General features: G+C 38.9%; 1 protein-coding gene across 18 annotated transcripts in view; it reads right to left on the bottom strand.

Annotated features, from left to right (window-relative positions):
- Positions 1-16,476, bottom strand: part of MAST2 (microtubule associated serine/threonine kinase 2) — a 175,805-nt gene that overhangs the window by 36,020 nt on the left and 123,309 nt on the right. For 10 of the 18 annotated variants that reach the window (XM_032446368.1, XM_032446377.1, XM_032446376.1 and 7 more), the window contains 6 exons: positions 14,967-14,987; positions 12,790-12,868; positions 7,313-7,467; positions 6,942-7,007; positions 2,032-2,107; positions 396-605 (listed from right to left, as the gene is read on the bottom strand). In XM_032446368.1, the coding sequence (XP_032302259.1) occupies positions 396-605; positions 2,032-2,107; positions 6,942-7,007; positions 7,313-7,467; positions 12,790-12,868; positions 14,967-14,987 (607 nt within the window). The remainder of the gene's footprint in view (positions 1-395; positions 606-2,031; positions 2,108-6,941; positions 7,008-7,312; positions 7,468-12,789; positions 12,869-14,966; positions 14,988-16,476) is intronic. The other 8 variants (XM_032446372.1, XM_032446378.1, XM_032446375.1 and 5 more) reach the window with 5 other exon arrangements.

Genomic DNA, 16,476 nt, shown 5'->3' with positions numbered 1-16,476 from the left:
ATCTTTTATGAAAAATTTATAGCAACACTACAGACTGTGGTGTTTTCACTCCTTGAAGGCACTATTGTAATTAATAAGTCATCCCAAGTCTTGAAGTACATGAAAGAAAAGTTCAGTAATTTCCTTCATCTGGATGAACCCAATTTTCATAAATTGTGAAGACTGCCTTTGACTTACTCATATGCATATTTAGTCTTTGTACAAAGACGTACACAGGTGAAGTGATTTGCTTAACTCCACCCATGTGTGTTGCTTAACACCAACAGCACCTTGGAATGCCCCAGGTCTCCTGACACCCCTACCCACAGCCCTTCCCCTCTCCTGAAATCAAAGCTCTGCCTTATTGTCTACAGCTCCCATCAACATAACATATTCTACTTCTCGAAAGCACTTACATCCTGGAGAAGTTTCTCCAAGTTTTCCTGCAGCTCATAGAAGTAGCGAGAAGTAATGAGACCTTCACGTGATTTATCTAGACAGTCTCTGGCCAGCTCTATAACTTGATGGTGGATGAAACTTAGGACCCCATCTGCTAATTGCAGCACATTCTCTGGAGCATTGGAGGCAATAAACTCCGCCAGCCGCTCTTCCATCTGCGCTGTGGCCTAAGAGTACAGAATAAACAGAAATTATTCTTAAAATCTGACTATCCCAAAATCTAAACATAAACAAGTAGGGTTCTAAAGTCACATCCTCAATCCCAAAATGCACCGGGGCTTAAAAAATCATCCAAAATACAACAACAGTGTTTTGCTTCAAATGAAAATATTATTCCATAGGCAAAAGCTGCATTCACAAGAACAAACAACAACATTTAATCAGGGCATGCTATTTGAAAATGGAAATGACTCAAAATATCCTGATTCTGAGGCTGCATTCCTCCAGAATAAGGATGTGAGACACAAGGCAGCTCTCAGAAATTGCAGGCAAGACCATGAAATCTGAAAACCATTGCCCCAAGCAACAGACAGACAGCATTTCTTTCACTGTAGGCCTCAATATTCTGTCACCAGAGCAACATCTATTTTTACTATTGGTAAAGCAGAAAGGGAATGGTCATATTGACAGTTCTGAGATAGAAGAATGTCTGCACTTATTTCAGTGAGGTGTTAACTCTTAAAATTTGATTCCATGAATTTCAATATTCATATTGAAAAGAAATACGCAACAAAAACCCTCCATTTTATTTTCACAGCCATCATTTCAGTACTGAAATAATTTGCTTTCCTGAAAACTCAAGTTTAACTTCATTGCTTCCGTGGTACCAAATGCCCCAGTGGAAAACTTCGCTTTTGTCAAAATCTCTAGCATAATTTGGAATGACTTTAAAAGAAAACACGCATTTCCAATATGTAAATGTAAAGCCTACAAGACCAAAAAAGTCTGGATTGGTATAAAGCACACTTAATGTTATTATACAGAGAATACTGGGAGAAAGTTACTCCAAGTATTTTTAAATTACTGTCCAAAATAGCTTGTTTAAAGTACATACAGAAGTAAGCATCTTTCTTCCAGCCTTGATATGAATCAGAATTCAAAGCAGAAGCCGAGGGTTAATTTGCCCAGAGGGTTGGTGGATGCCCTGTCCTGCAGACAGTCAGGCTCAGGCTGGATGGGACTCTGAGCATCTGATGGATCTGTAGGTGTCCTGTTCACTGGAGTTGGACTGGATGGCCTTTAAGGGCTCCTTCCAGCTCAAATGATTCTATGATAATATATGGAGATGCTGGTCTCAAACAGCAAGTAGAACAGATTGAGTAGCCACAGCATGGCCATTCTCCTCATTCCCATGCTCATATATAAAAAAGAGAAATTCAGTAAAATACATACATAAATACACAAAGCTTTTCATACTTTGCCATCTGAATATATTTTATCTATTTTTTTTTCCACTGCAGAATTAATACAGAATTTTAAAGAAAGCACTGCTTAGAAATTAGAGGTAAGACAAGGGGTCTGTCACAGTATAACAGATTATCTCAGCTTTGTCACAAGTTCATTGACTGCATTATTCAAAAAGTGATTCCTTACCTTTGGAAACCTTTCTTTGTACACATGGTTCATCATTATTATTTCACTGTCAAAGGAAATTGGGGAGCGACCCGGGCTGGAGGAGAAAAGAAAGTACATCATCATTTACAGGCATCACAAACATTGCTCACCCTGTCTGCAGGGGGCAGACAACCAACTCCTTGCTGTGAACACAAGCTCTAACACATGGCCATGGGCAGTGGGACACACGTTACAGGTACATCTGCCTCCACTCGCAGCCTCTCATTGCCCTCTGCACACAAGTCCCTGTTATCTCCAGTCTGCAGTGCAAGGAAGGGATGGAGAAAAGTTCAAAAGGACCCTGAGATGCCTTTGCTGTGCTTTGTCTGCTGCAGCAGGGATGCATGAACAGTGATATTCAGCTGAATCTCATATATATAAATACCACGGCAATAGGAACAGAATGCTTATATGAAAACTGCACTCCCTTGAGACACATTACACAACAGATGCATATGCATGTATGCATAGGTTAACATGCAACTCCCAAGGCACACTAAAAAAAAGGACGGTAAATCTTGGCCAACTGTATTTATACAACTGTTTGGGTGTTTTTTAATGAACAGTTGCATCTCATTTCATCACATGTGATGGTACGCAGGGCTCTGACTCATCCCAGCGCTGAGGGCAGCCGAGTGAGGTAATGCAGATAATCCCCAGCCACGGGATCGCCTGAAGCATCTCGCTTTCCTGGTGACGTTGGTTTAGCAACTGGGACGAGAGAAGGCTCCCATTATTTGGCATATTATATGACTACTGTCCTCACAATTTTAACAGTAAGGCATATTGCTAAACATATTTTCTCTACGTAAAAAAAACTCAACGCCAACACTATTTTGAATCAGTTCAAACATTTTAAACTTGTGAAAGATGAATCTCTCTAAATGGAATAAATGCATTTTAAATTCTGAATGCATTACAGTTCCTACCTTGCTGCTAACCTATTTAGAGGAAAAACATTCTTTCGGGAATAGATATTTACAATTCAGAGAAAATTTAACTCACTGACTCACAGGATATAGCAATACCAATCTTGTTTCATGCCCGGTGCTGGAATTCCATGAATTACATTGTGCCTTGGGTTCATTAAGTTTCATTCCTCAGTTTGAGAAAATGCAGTTTGGCCTAAATATCTCACTGAACACGTATGCTACAAGAGAAAATCTAATCTGGGTGCTCAGTGGTTACTCATGCCAAGTAAAAAAACATTTTCATTAATATATATTCTTAAGAGAATGTATGTCTTAGCTTGTTATATAGCTGTTTTTTATAAAGAAACAATTTCTTTCTAAAGAAGTCTACATTTACATTCACAGAGCATATGTGACATAATAAACACAGGGGTTAGAGCTTTTAAGAAGTATTTTATACATATACATACATACACACATCTTATTTGGAAGCAAATTTCCCCACACATCCAGCCAACCACATTTATTCCTCTATCTCTAAGCTCAAACACACCAGCAGAAATGCAAATCTGTCTCCTGGAAGTTCAACTGGAGCAAAACATTTTGGTGAACGTATTTAAGGAAGCATTTATTTTTATGTAATGAACTGTTTCTGTGTGATTTGAGTGAGGTATACATTACAAGGACATATAAATCCTTTGATACTTGGTATAGAAAGGTGCAGGCAATATACACTCAAGCAACTGAAGATAAAAGCCAGGATGAGGGTTCAAACTCTCATTCTAAATGAAATTCTCCCAGTATAATGTGTCAAATTAAATGTCTTGCTGACTGCAGCCCCATGTTGAGCTTGAGCCTAGGAAACTACAGAAATGACTCTATGGGTAAGTGACTAACCAAGGCTGGCTGCCAGGCACTGCTGGTTGTTCTACAGCACTGCGGAGATATAACCAGAAGAAAAAGAAGCCAGGAACAGGTAGGTAATGAATGCTGCTGTGGGAGAATGGAAGAGAATTTTTAAGGAAAAAAAGAAGTTTTGATACATTGTGCAGGCATGACAGCTTTTCAAATGCAAAAGCTCTGCACATCCATATAGAACGCACAAGATTTCATAAGCAGTACAAAAACAGTCTAACATTTCAAGCCTTACAAAGGAACAGATTATTTTCTGTAAAACAGGACACATACTGTGCACGTGCATAACATCTCAAGACAAAAAGCAGGCTGCTTCTCTCTTCCTGGAGCAGACGGGCAGGTCAAAGAAATGATTATTGTCAGGGAGTTTTTCATCTCAGCAGAGCAGACATTAGAAGAATAATACCTGTCCCCTTAAGCTTAACAGCTGAATGAAAAACTGCTCTCTTCTTCCCTCCACTCCATGAAATTATGTTGTAGACTTTCAGCGACATCTTTCTCCCACAAAGGTTTTTAGCTTGTCACAACTCAGGTCTCTTTATCTGATGCTAGAAAGTGAAAAAAGCTCACAGACAGCTATTTCAAGGAGCAGCATATTCATAAATTTAATCTCACAAAAATTTAGCTCAACAGTGACTACATATAACCGAGCTGTTTATGAATCTGCATCTTTTCTCTTTGACAGCTGTAATTAGAAAAATGCAGAGCAGTTAAATGCTCCAGAAAGAGAAAATAAGGAATTTTGAAACTATAAAGTTGCATAAAGTACAAACCAAACGTGCCCTGCTGAAGGTGAGCAGAGTGCTGGCCTTCCTCCTCCCCCCAAAAATTCATTATCTAAATACTTGGCCTTGAAGAAATCACACCAGTACTGGGTGTCAAAAAGCTCCCTCAGATAAAGAGAAGGTAAAGGAGAAACACCAGATCCAGCACTACACACAGACTACAGCATCACACCTTGGGCCTAGTCCTGTTTCTGGAAAAGCCAATGACTAAAAGAAAACCAAGCTCAGCAGACCAGGATCCATTTTTGAGATAAAACTGGACTACGTGGGCCACTGGTGTGCACTATCTAATCTTTGGTCCCATCCTGGACACCACTTTTTCTCATCAGCTTCCTCTGATAACCAGCATTTTCTAGAAATTATCTCTGTATATTCTTAGTGGCACACGGGAAGCCACAATGGAGGACTGCATTAAAGCAGCACTGCTCAGCCAGCTGATGAAGCAGCATGCTTGATTGAGGATGATCTCATCTACTTCAGCAATATAAAGATTCACTGCTGTAATCTTCAATGCTTTTAACCTAGACAGTCTTTTCCTGAAATATGGAAAGAGATCAGGAAAACTGGGAAGACTGGTAGGCAGAGCGCGTGCATAATGGTAGCTCTTGAAGAAGCCACTGCTAGTTAGCCCTACTGTTATCTCCAGCATCTCCCATTTGTCAGCTGAAGAATGACAAGTGAAGAAAACCAGGGAAAGATGGAGGGCAGCAGCCCAAGTTCAGCATAAGAATTCATGCTCTCCACACATTTTACTCCTGGAAGAGAAGATCTCCTTTGGGTAAACCGAGGACTGTTCCAAGCAAAGTAAACACAGCCCAGACAGCTCTCTGGAATCAGTAATTTGAAGGATGTGAAGGTCACGTTACATAAAAACAGAACAGTTGAGAGATGGTAGTTAAGAAGTACCTCTCTGGGCAATAAGGAAATATGCTCTTCTACTAAAGAAACACCGTGAGCACTGAAATGGGTGCACCATGTGAAGATGACAACAGCTGAGTCTGAATCTCTTGCAGACAAATGGGAGAACACTTGCCTTCAGTGACCAGCTCTACAAACATCACGCTTTTGAACCCCACTGCAGTGTCAGGCCACCTCCTTCCCCTAAATATCGAAGTCATTAAAGATGTTCTGAATAAATGTTAACAATCAGTCATAGACATCAGGCCATCTTTTAAATTGTGAAGATATGACTGCCTCTTAAGGAACCCATCTGATGTATTTTGTTTATCAGCTTTGAGTACCTTTTAAAATATTACATTCTTAGGAAATTCCTGCCTGACTTTCAACACAGCAACTGCTCAGATTTTATTTTTTAATTTTTTAATTAAGTAAAAACGTCCTCTCAGCAAGTGAGCAAATTCTTGTGTGGGGAAACAAATAAGCAAGCTGTGCACTGCATAGGGTCTGGTCTTCACATATGTCAACACTTGTTGTTCACAAGGACGTGCTACCCCTCACCAAACAGAGTGCCAACTCCTACAAACACTGATACACCAATACAAACAATTGGAGCAATTTTCTTGAGCAGTCAGGGCCAGGAAGGATGTTTGTTAGCAGTCAGGGTGCTTTAGAGTCACACAACTTACCAGTGCTAGAAATAAGCAAAACGAAAAACAAATCAGAAACAGTAAGTTTAAAAAAATATATGTTCCTTCTCTCTAAGCTTTGGAATACCAATAAGGCTGGCTACTATCACACTGAAAACCAGAAAAGTAGAGAAAGTATTTAACAAATGAATATGAAGCACACAGTCATGACACACTGGATTAATCTAGTCTTGTCCCAGATGATAAAGCTATGATATGATAACTCTGCTTTTAAATGGGCTTACAGAGATTAAATTCCCAACAAACTGATAATTCGTGTTAACAAGAAAAAAACAGAATTTGGCTCACGCTAAGATTTGATCTCAATGAATGCTGAAAAAACTATAATTGCAATAATGAATTATTTCATCCTGGGCTGNATTTTATTTACATCTTCCTAGCATCAGGAATAGTGTTTTATGCTTCTTGATGTCAACAGTGATATGTCTGTGTTAGAAAGGACAATAATTACTTTAGCGATGAGTTGTCTAGCTACAGTAGCTGTCCTATCTACAAAGAATTAGTATTGCTACATCTACACTGGACAGCAATAGCCTGTGTTAAGAGTGACAGCAACAGGACTGAAGTAGGACTATCATTCAAAGAGAACAATTTAGTACAAATCACAACACTACTCTCTTGCTACACAGCATTTGGCAGAGACTAAGTGTGCTTCTACCTACAGGACTTACCAGCTCTTGTAGATAACTGAGTAACTACACTTAGCAGTTCCGTATGCAATTATCATGCAGCCTGAGCTGTAGTTTAGAACATACAAATAATTACAAATTATCATGACGTGTCCCTTCTGCCATCACATGACATTCACCACACATTTTCTTGTTAACTTTTTTACTTCATCTACTACAAACTCCCACTGAGGTCCTGAGCTGATTAGGTGAGGTGGGGTATAAGCTCATTCATTTCAAAACCATGCAACAACAACAACAAAAACCCAAAACCAACAGCTTTCTCTTAGTGTTGTTAGAACTGAAAGCACACATGTAAATGCAGTACTTGTGCCCAACATCTTAAAATCTCAATGAACACCACCTGAACTCACCTGAGACTGCGCGATCGAGGCCGCAGGGCTGGAGAGTGCCGCCCTTCCTCATCAGTGATGCTCTCAGTACTGAAATGCTTTGTCAGGAAATGAAGTTCGTCTGCCGTGGGCTGAAAGGGCAGCTGGTGCAGCTTCTCCTGAGATGAGCATGATGACTGAGTACAGAAAAAAATACAGAAAAGAAATGCACTAAACGCATGCATAGGGGTCAGCTAATGAATGGAAGAGGAACGGATTCTGCCAGACACTGCATACTCCAGCGGAAAAGAAAGCTACTTATCAGACCAGGTGCCTCTTTTTAGCATTCTCAGTAGGCTAAGCCAAACCTTCTGTACAATGACAGAGCTGGTGAGACCAGGACAACTTTGGGAACAGGCTAGGAAAGGGATACATATGATTCTGGAGCCATTACATTTGATTGTGAAGGTAACTAACATTAGGAGACAGAAATGAACGTTCATTAACACCAGTGCTACCCTGGAAAGGACAAGGAGGTTCCTGGAGTGGTGAGCAACTTTCCTTTTCCCTCATGCTCTCTTAGCTCAGGAGTTTCACCAGCATGCAGAATGCTATGGAGCTGTGTAGACGCGAGAGTTTTCACTGATCACTGGCTCTCCTTGGAAACTGCTACATTAAGTAGTCTGTATTTTACTTCTCCATAATCTCTATCTAATTTCTCCCTTTCTTCACCCATCATGCTTCCTTTCTAGCCAAGCAGGAAATAATAAAATGGAAGTAGCTGACTTTGCAGAGCTGTAAGATTAATAGTATCCTGTTGTAAACAGTAAAGCGGTTCATTTGTGTTTAAATAAGTTAATACATTTATATGACATGTCTTGCGATAAAGATAGATGTGAAACAGATTTAATTCTTGAACCTGAATAAACTCAAACTCAGAAAAAAAGTGTTGGTAACATCAAATGTGGGATGTTCCAGGAGAAAAAGCTGTAGGCAACTATGGGCTGCACTTCTTGTGTGATTTTTTTTGATGTCTTTTCCATTTACAAAGACAAGGAAACCGATTACATAAGGACAAATTATAAAAACCCCTGAAGTGCCAGAGCAGCACTGAGTAACACCAGTGGTGCTTATGAAAAACACCATATTAACCTAAGTTCTGAGACTTTTCTGATCTGATTAAATTTAATTGTGCACGCTTTTCTGCTGGAAGACTATCTCCTTTTGCTACTATGGCTCTCACTCCAACAGGAAAGCAGAGCATCCTAGCACCAGAAGAATGTGTTTTATGGAATCACACACCATCTGATATGTATGACCAGTTTCAACTCACCTACCATGCTGTTCAAGACAGTGGTTCTGGGAAAAGAAAGCTAATAAATATGGCTGAGCAGTGAAAGCCAAATGCTACCACAGCTGCTCACTGACTCCAGGACATCTATAGTGCTGATAAAGAAAATATTCTGAGATCACCTAAATTAAGTGCATCCAAATTTGCAAAGAGAGTAACGACTACACTGGAACTGAAGAAACACCAAGCAGGCTGCTGAAGAACCAATTAGATGAAGAGCTAAATGTGAGCACAACACATTGCAGGGAAAAGAAGCCATCTGAAAGCTTTAGGGTGTGAATGAAATCCTCAAGGACTGCTGGAACAGGAAGCCACCAATTCCCATGTCTTCCTTCAGGCAGGCCTAGGTGCACAGATCATGTGAGGAAGTCCTGTCCGGCCAAATTCATCTGGAGACAACTATCCAGATGGTGTAAAAGCTTACACTGCTCTTATCTACACTGAAGTCACAGCAGAGTGAGTGAGAGCCCCTCTCCTCATAGCTATTTTGCTGTACACACTGCTTATGCCAAACACAGGAAAGATTCTCTTTGACAGAATGATGCAAGCACTTTTTGACATTGGGAGCTTTCTTTGATCACCTGTCTTCCACCATACAAAAAGTAGGAAGAAGCATCTGCTAATGCAAAAACAGCAACACTTTTCAAAGTAAAGGTGTTCGTCATTCATGATGAATTACACCAAGCCTGCAAAAGAGCAGGAAGACTAAATGCACAGGCTTATGAAGTGCTGCATTAACAGGTACTCGAGCTCTAGCATTAGAAATGAATCACTTATTCAAAATAAAATTAAACTAAAACTGCCACATTAAGAAAAACTTGCACACATCAACTCACTAGAGTTAGAAAAGAAAAATCAAAACTGAAATTCCCAAAGAAAACACATCTCCTAACTGCAAAGCCACTGTCAAAGCTGTATTAGCGAGCTCATGGAGGGCCCACCAAATTTCTCCCTCTCTTTAAAAGAAATCAGATCATGAAGTTTGTACTTCCAGGGAATAACTAAGCACAGCTCTGGAGATAAAGACCATGATGAGAAATGCACTTTCCTCTGCCTTTCTAGCAGCCTTAGGGCATCCAGCTTTCTCAGTAAAAAAGCACAAGAGCAAAGTGAAACAGTTCTGAAATATTGATTTTTTTAAGTAATCATATCACTGTACTCAATACTTGCAGCAGCTTCACACAAGCATTCCCCTGGTGTCTTAATTACAGATGCAGATTGGCCAACTCTTCAATAAAAAAAAAGAAATCAAACTAATTATATAGTACTACACACAAACTCTGCATCTAGAAAATGAATAGCAAATTAGGTGCTTAAAAATAATTGTGCATTGGCCCATTCAAGTGACTATTCTGCACCCACTGAACTTGAAAGATCTTCTTCAGCTCTTTCAGTGTTGGCCTAATGAAGTCTTCACTATTTTTATGAAGAGGATAAATATGATGGGGTTTATTAAGTGCCATCACAAAATGGAATTAAAAATTTCAAGCAGAACTGACAAGTTTCCACTGACCTTAGAACAGGAAAGTGCCTCAGTTTGTTCACTTGGTTGGTTGGTAGAAAGCAGATCTATGATCACAGATATGTACAACAGCTCTGTGCTATGCAGAAACTGAGGCCCAGCAATGACATTTTCCTTCTTGATATTTAATTTCCTACTAATAGGCACATCAGAAAGGAGGTCTGTTGCCATCCTTTTCTCTTGCCTGATAATACAATCTAGAGTGCTGATCACACCAAATGGAAGCCCAACATTCTGTTACGTTCTTATCCACGGCATTAATTTGTCGTGCTCTTCTGACAAACCTCTTGACATCTTACTTCAGTTTTAAAGTCTATACAGGCATAATACTGCTCATCAACTCCAGAGGTGTTATTCAGATCAATTCAAATTAATTCTAATCTATGAAATACTATAACAATAGTGTTGTCGTTGATAAGTAGTAAGGAGGATTGGCTTAGAAATGTGGTACAAAGTTTAATGGTTCCAAGACTGCTTCAGTACTTACTAAACACCACATTTCAATGTCTTTCTGAGATTCTAAGACTGGATCAGGAAGAAGACAAGAGAGAAAAGACTGAGCTTTGTAGAAAAAAAGAAAAAAAGAAAAAAAAAAGAAAAATTGGAAATAAAGGTTTTACTCTATTTCCTTCAGGAAGGTGAACTCAGATCTACACATGACTATTACAACTTACTTTGCACTATACTGTCCTGTCTTCCATTGCTTACAGCTATAATACTTACACTATTTCGACTGATGCTTCCTATGTGACACATCTATCTCTCTTTAATGGAAAAGTTTCAATCAAAAAGATGTAGCTATTTCTGGGAACAAAGCAAGATAGGAATATTTTTTCTTTCCTAAGTCAGAAAACTAGTAACTTTCTAAAAGAAGCTTTTATGTTCCTTTTTCAGAACAAAGACCAATACATCCACAAATTTATCTTGTTACTTTTGCTCTCTCCATGAACATCTACCCCAAGGCTGGTCAAACTACAACTACTTGGGAAAACTGCTTATCACACCAGTAAATAAGGACTGAAGACACTGCTCACAGTTCGGTCTCCAACTTCACAGGCATCCTGGAAGCATTCTCAGTGATTATCAATGATCCGACTATTGATGTCACCCCTACAGAAAGTAACTACATACCTTCCATAATCCAATAAATTGTCACTTGTCCCCTAAAGAGGGATTATAGTGATAAAAGTTTAAGACTACAGAAGCAAAAGCAGTGCTCCTTTTTAAAAGCTGCTCTCTGGTACTTTAATACCAAATAGTATTTTGTACCGTTTGGCAATGACACCAGGACCACCTTTTCCCATGTTGCTAATGAAATGTTCTCCTGCATTTCTCTTCGCTCCTCTCTACATACCTGTACACGCTTTTCCTCCATCGGGAGGGTGAAATCAAGTCTAGTCTCCTTCAAAGGAGAGAAAAAGTTAATAAATAAATAAAATTTAAAAGTCCCAAAGGACTGAAGATAACAAACTGTAGAAACAGTGCAAACCGAAGTCTGCAGGAACGTGTCTGAACGTATGAAGCAATCTGATGATATTAATGACAAAAAATCAAATTTTAATCATGTCAACTTATAGCTAAAAGGAAAATTTTGACCCCAATCTCTTCTCCTAATATATGGAATGAATTTAACATTCATGTTCCAAGGACCTATGAAGATCAATTTCTACTTGAGAGGGTTTATGGATGAACTTGCTAGAACATTTCAGGAAGAAAATAATGATTCTGCACTCAGAGTAAGATTATTACTCATTAAGGTTAATTACTTAGTAAGATTAATATTCATGGAGTACTGCGACCTAACTAATGCAAGTCTTACAATTACTAGAACACATTCAAAAAAGTATGTGTAAAACAAAACAACCAGTATGAGTATTACAGAAAGAAGGAATGCTATGTGACAACACTGTTAAGGCAATCACCATTAACACATACTTAAAAGCATGATAACTCAAGCCTGACAGGTAGCCTTAGCATTTCTAGTCTTTCTATGCATGGCATAGTAAGATTGCTAAGTATATAAACACAACTCATAGGCAGAAACTAAAGAAAAGATAAAATGTATGAAGTATCTGAGAGCTATAAGGGTTAAAATGGTGTTGGTGACTTATTGATGTTAACAACATAGCAGCCTTTTGAAAGTAAAGAAGAATTCAAGCAAACTGCAGACAATCTTTCTAATGACAAGTAAGAAATCAAAAGCTACACTAGGAGATTCAAATTATTGAAGCTGAGTTAACAGATGTGGATTGTCAGTTTTTCCTTCTGCTAGCAGATTTTAACACTAAGAACAGGAAAGTAGGCGAGGATTTCATTTCCCAGTTACAAAAAAGCTGAGAACTTGCTGGCAATTATGCACTGCCTCAGAGCCCTGCCATTTCTGACACATCGTGCCTCTCAACCAAGCAGTCGAGCCAAGTGCTACACTAGGATTTCACCAACAGTAAAAGTGCAAGATGATAGGAGCTGGGAAATGGAGGAAGAAGCAGTGGAACCAATAATTAAAACAATTTTATAAAAGAATTAGTATGTTTAATAATGTTAGCAAAAAAATGAAGATCAGATATTTTAGTAAAGACTCAGAAGCTGATTTGTTAGGGTGTGTTTGTACGATCTGAATTGCTTGGAGAAGTCTAGGCCACTTACTGAAACTGTTGAACTGGGAGTGTTTGTTCCATATCCCGATGAGGGAAGGGAGGCCAAGGACCAGCGGCGTCCATCCGTTCTGGGGAAAGAAGCAAAGGAAGTTACTGTGATAGACATACTGTAATCAATATCTAGAGGAAACAAACGTCTACCCCAAATCTCTTAACTATATGGGTTTTTTAAAGTCTTGAAATATTCAAGTAGACCAACTATCTTTGTGAAAAACAGCAGGGGTACATTTCAAGAGAAACAAATAAGTGATCTGCAAAAAGATAAAGCGAATGGGCATCAGATTCTTGCATTACATTAAGTAGATGCTTTTTAAATATTGCCAGTTGTGCAAAAATGGATGTTCCAGGAATGAACAAACAAAACCCACTTCTTTGAAAAAGGCAGTCTTGCCTAAAGTTGTTACCCAGTTCCTTGTCTTTCTAATAATGCTGAAAATTGAGGGGGAAAAAATTGTTTTAAACCACGAACTTAGTGGAATTGGACTTGTTTGTTTACCATGTTGTAGCCAATAAACATGATTCCCAAGGACAAAACATCCTGAAAATACTGTCAGACAGTTCTTGTTTTTAACAACATTGGAGCTGAGGATGGTTTTTCTTGGAGTAGAATCAGTACTGAACTTCTTGAGACCTTCTTCAACCCAGTAAAACCCACCTCAGTGAGCTTGGAACCAAAACTCAATTCATCCCAGCCCACCGTGTTTTTTCTGCCTCTAATTTCATCTCAATCTTAAAGGTATTTTGATTCCCGTAATTAAAAATGTGAGTGCTAAAGAAGTATCTCTCACACCAGTTCCAGCTCACTCGTTTGCTTTGCTATGGCAGACTATCATTAGCTGCTCATAAAGGGAAACTGAATTAGAGCAGTTCCTCATTCTAACTGACTTTGCAAAGACTTTGTGGTTTTGGAAGCGCATCGATACAGTGCATTTCTGCAAGCACACTGTAAAATAAGATACTTGGTACGGCTCTGAAATACTGCATATAAAATCTCAATTGCTGTCTTTGCAGCAATATTTCTCATCCCACTACGAATACACAACGCCTCAATCTACAGAGAAAACTTCAGCGCACACCCAGACATAAAGACTTGTTTATTTTCAGGTGCTTTGCCATCTATTTTAGAACAAGAGGGGAATAAACCCACTGTTCCGTATTACTGAAAGAGAATTATACCAAAAGAGTTTTTAAAAAGATTCATGCTTCATGCATAAAAATACTCAAGCTGTAATGCAGATTTCTGTGCATGCGTACATTATAGCTAAACCCCATTTAGCCACATGGGTTCTCCATGGCAAGACAAACATACATAAGATTCCAGGAGAAATTCTTTTCTTAACCCTGAAAAACCACCAATGTCAGCGTTGTAAAGTCACCGTGTCATCTGGCAGCAAATGGACATCATGAGTCACCTGCAGAGATCTTCATTCAGCTCCTCCTAGAGCACATGGGTGCTAGTGGGACCTACAGGTCAATGACCTAACCTCAGTTTGGACACTCAGCCTCAAAGAGGGAGAATAACTTCCTATCTTCCCAAAGAGTAGACGGGAATGAACAACTTGCAGTCTAGGCAAGAAATGTGCCAAGCCATCAGGACAACAGGTATCAGCTCTACATCTAACAGAAAGAGATGCGACAGGAAAGAAAACTTCCAAATCAAAGGTAAAGGGAACAAGACTTCATAATATAAATTTCCTCTCTCATTTATGCCAAGCATTTCAAAGCTGCTGCATAGCTTTGTTAAAAATTTCTTTTCAGAGAGACTTCATGCAACATCCCTTCAGGAAAAGATTCTTAGAAAGTAATTTTTAGGTCTTTTATTTTATTGCAAAATAAACTTAGCAAGGACATGGAAGCAATGAGTTTTGCCTTTTAAATGTCATTTTGCTAAGTTAATTAGGGATTTTTTTTCATGGCAGTTACAATGCTATTTCATGAACATGGGTGAATTTCAAAATGAGGCGTTAGAAGAACAAAGCATCTTTTCACAAAGCACTACCGATTTAATATTTTAGGTCAAAATGCAAAGTTTTATTCTTTGGTAATCAAAAGCTGAATGCCTAAATGGGGTTTTCATAGCATGAACTTGTTAGGGACACAGGCTGGAGCTGGGCTGCACAGAAGCATGGTCATACACACACACAACAGCAATACAACGTGCATTACCTGTCAGCTCTGTGTCCATGGCTGTATGGAAGAAATTGGACAACGGTAATGAGGGGTAGAGAAGTAAAAGATACACATGTGATTTAAGGGGAAAAATAACAACAAACCTTCATACTTTGTGTTACTGGTATTCCACTAAGATCGCTTTTACTGAATATAGACAAAATTAACCACGTGTTTTCTTACTCATACAAGAGAATTTCTAACACACTGACTTTGTGGGTCTGAAACAGCTGCCGAAATGGCAGCTAGTAGAGATTTCTGACTAAGCACTTGTCAAACTAAGAACAATCTTGAAGTCTATTGTAGTGAATTTGGTTTTACAATAGACTTATTCAAACGTGCTCCCTACTCCAACCCAAGAACCCACTCATCACAAGGCAATAAGCTAAGAAGGAATATCACAAACCGTGTCCAAGCAGAATAATAAATGAAGAAATTGTATAAAATATAAAATGCACAAAAACAGCAAGAAAGAATTTCTGTGGCAACCATGGGAAGAAATCAGGTACGAACTCTCTCTTGAGACCCAAACAATGCTGAACAAAAGGGTACAGTGACATACCCATTTGTCTGAGGTAACAGTGCAAAACATTTTGAATTACTTAACTCCGTACTTCCCACAGATGTTATTGTGATACTCTGCTTGATAATATAATACATACATGTGGTACTGTTGGCATAGCTATTCAGGTTGTATTACAAGTAGAAAATAGAAACAAACTTCTAAAACAAGCTGAGCTTAAGTGTTCTGTTCAGTGACTGAGAAAGTATGCAGAGCAGCATGCACACTGCAAAATGAACCACAGCATATATAATAAGGCAGACCTAACTTTTGTTTCTCTGCCATATTAAGATCAAAATCTACTTCAAGCAGTATTCAAGGACACCAGGTCTTCTAGCAAGCCACTTCACTGGAAAAAAACACTCCAGGATTTACCCGGTGTCCAGATAAAGGGTACGCCTCCAGCTTCTCTTAAATCCAGCTTGTTTCCAAATCCCAAACCTTCACTCTTCTTTGACGTTTTAACACCTATCCTTTCCCTATCTAGTCTTCAAGCTCATCTCTCTTTGACAGAAAGTTTGCTGCCTCTCAGAATGATCACACCTTTCCTGTTGTCAGGTCATCTTAACACAGATAAGTAGCTGAAGTTTAGCAAATTAAAAATAGCTTCCTCACACATGAATTGAGCAATCCAGCTTCCCTGCCTAAATTCTGCCTGGGATCTCCTTTGTCACTTTTTTGTTGCTGTTTTGTTCTTTCTCAACCAAATTTAACTTTCTGCATTGTGATCCATTTCTGCCTTCCTGATGAGATACGAAATTCAATACTCCATTTGTCTGCTTCTCCCAGATGTCTTTATTCTTTCTGTCCTACTCCTTACACTAAATTGATCACTAATAGTATCAGATTTCTTTCCAACAGTTTGATCTACAGTGTAACAAGCATTTGTCTAGCACTCACTACAGGACAGATGATAGCTTTGCATTCAAGTCTTTCAAGGCTGCT

Source organism: Coturnix japonica, chromosome 8, assembly GCF_001577835.2.
Source record: "Coturnix japonica isolate 7356 chromosome 8, Coturnix japonica 2.1, whole genome shotgun sequence".
Lineage (NCBI taxonomy): Eukaryota > Metazoa > Chordata > Aves > Galliformes > Phasianidae > Coturnix > Coturnix japonica.
Note: the sequence above shows the minus strand (reverse complement) of the source record. Positions and strands in the feature narration are given on the sequence as shown.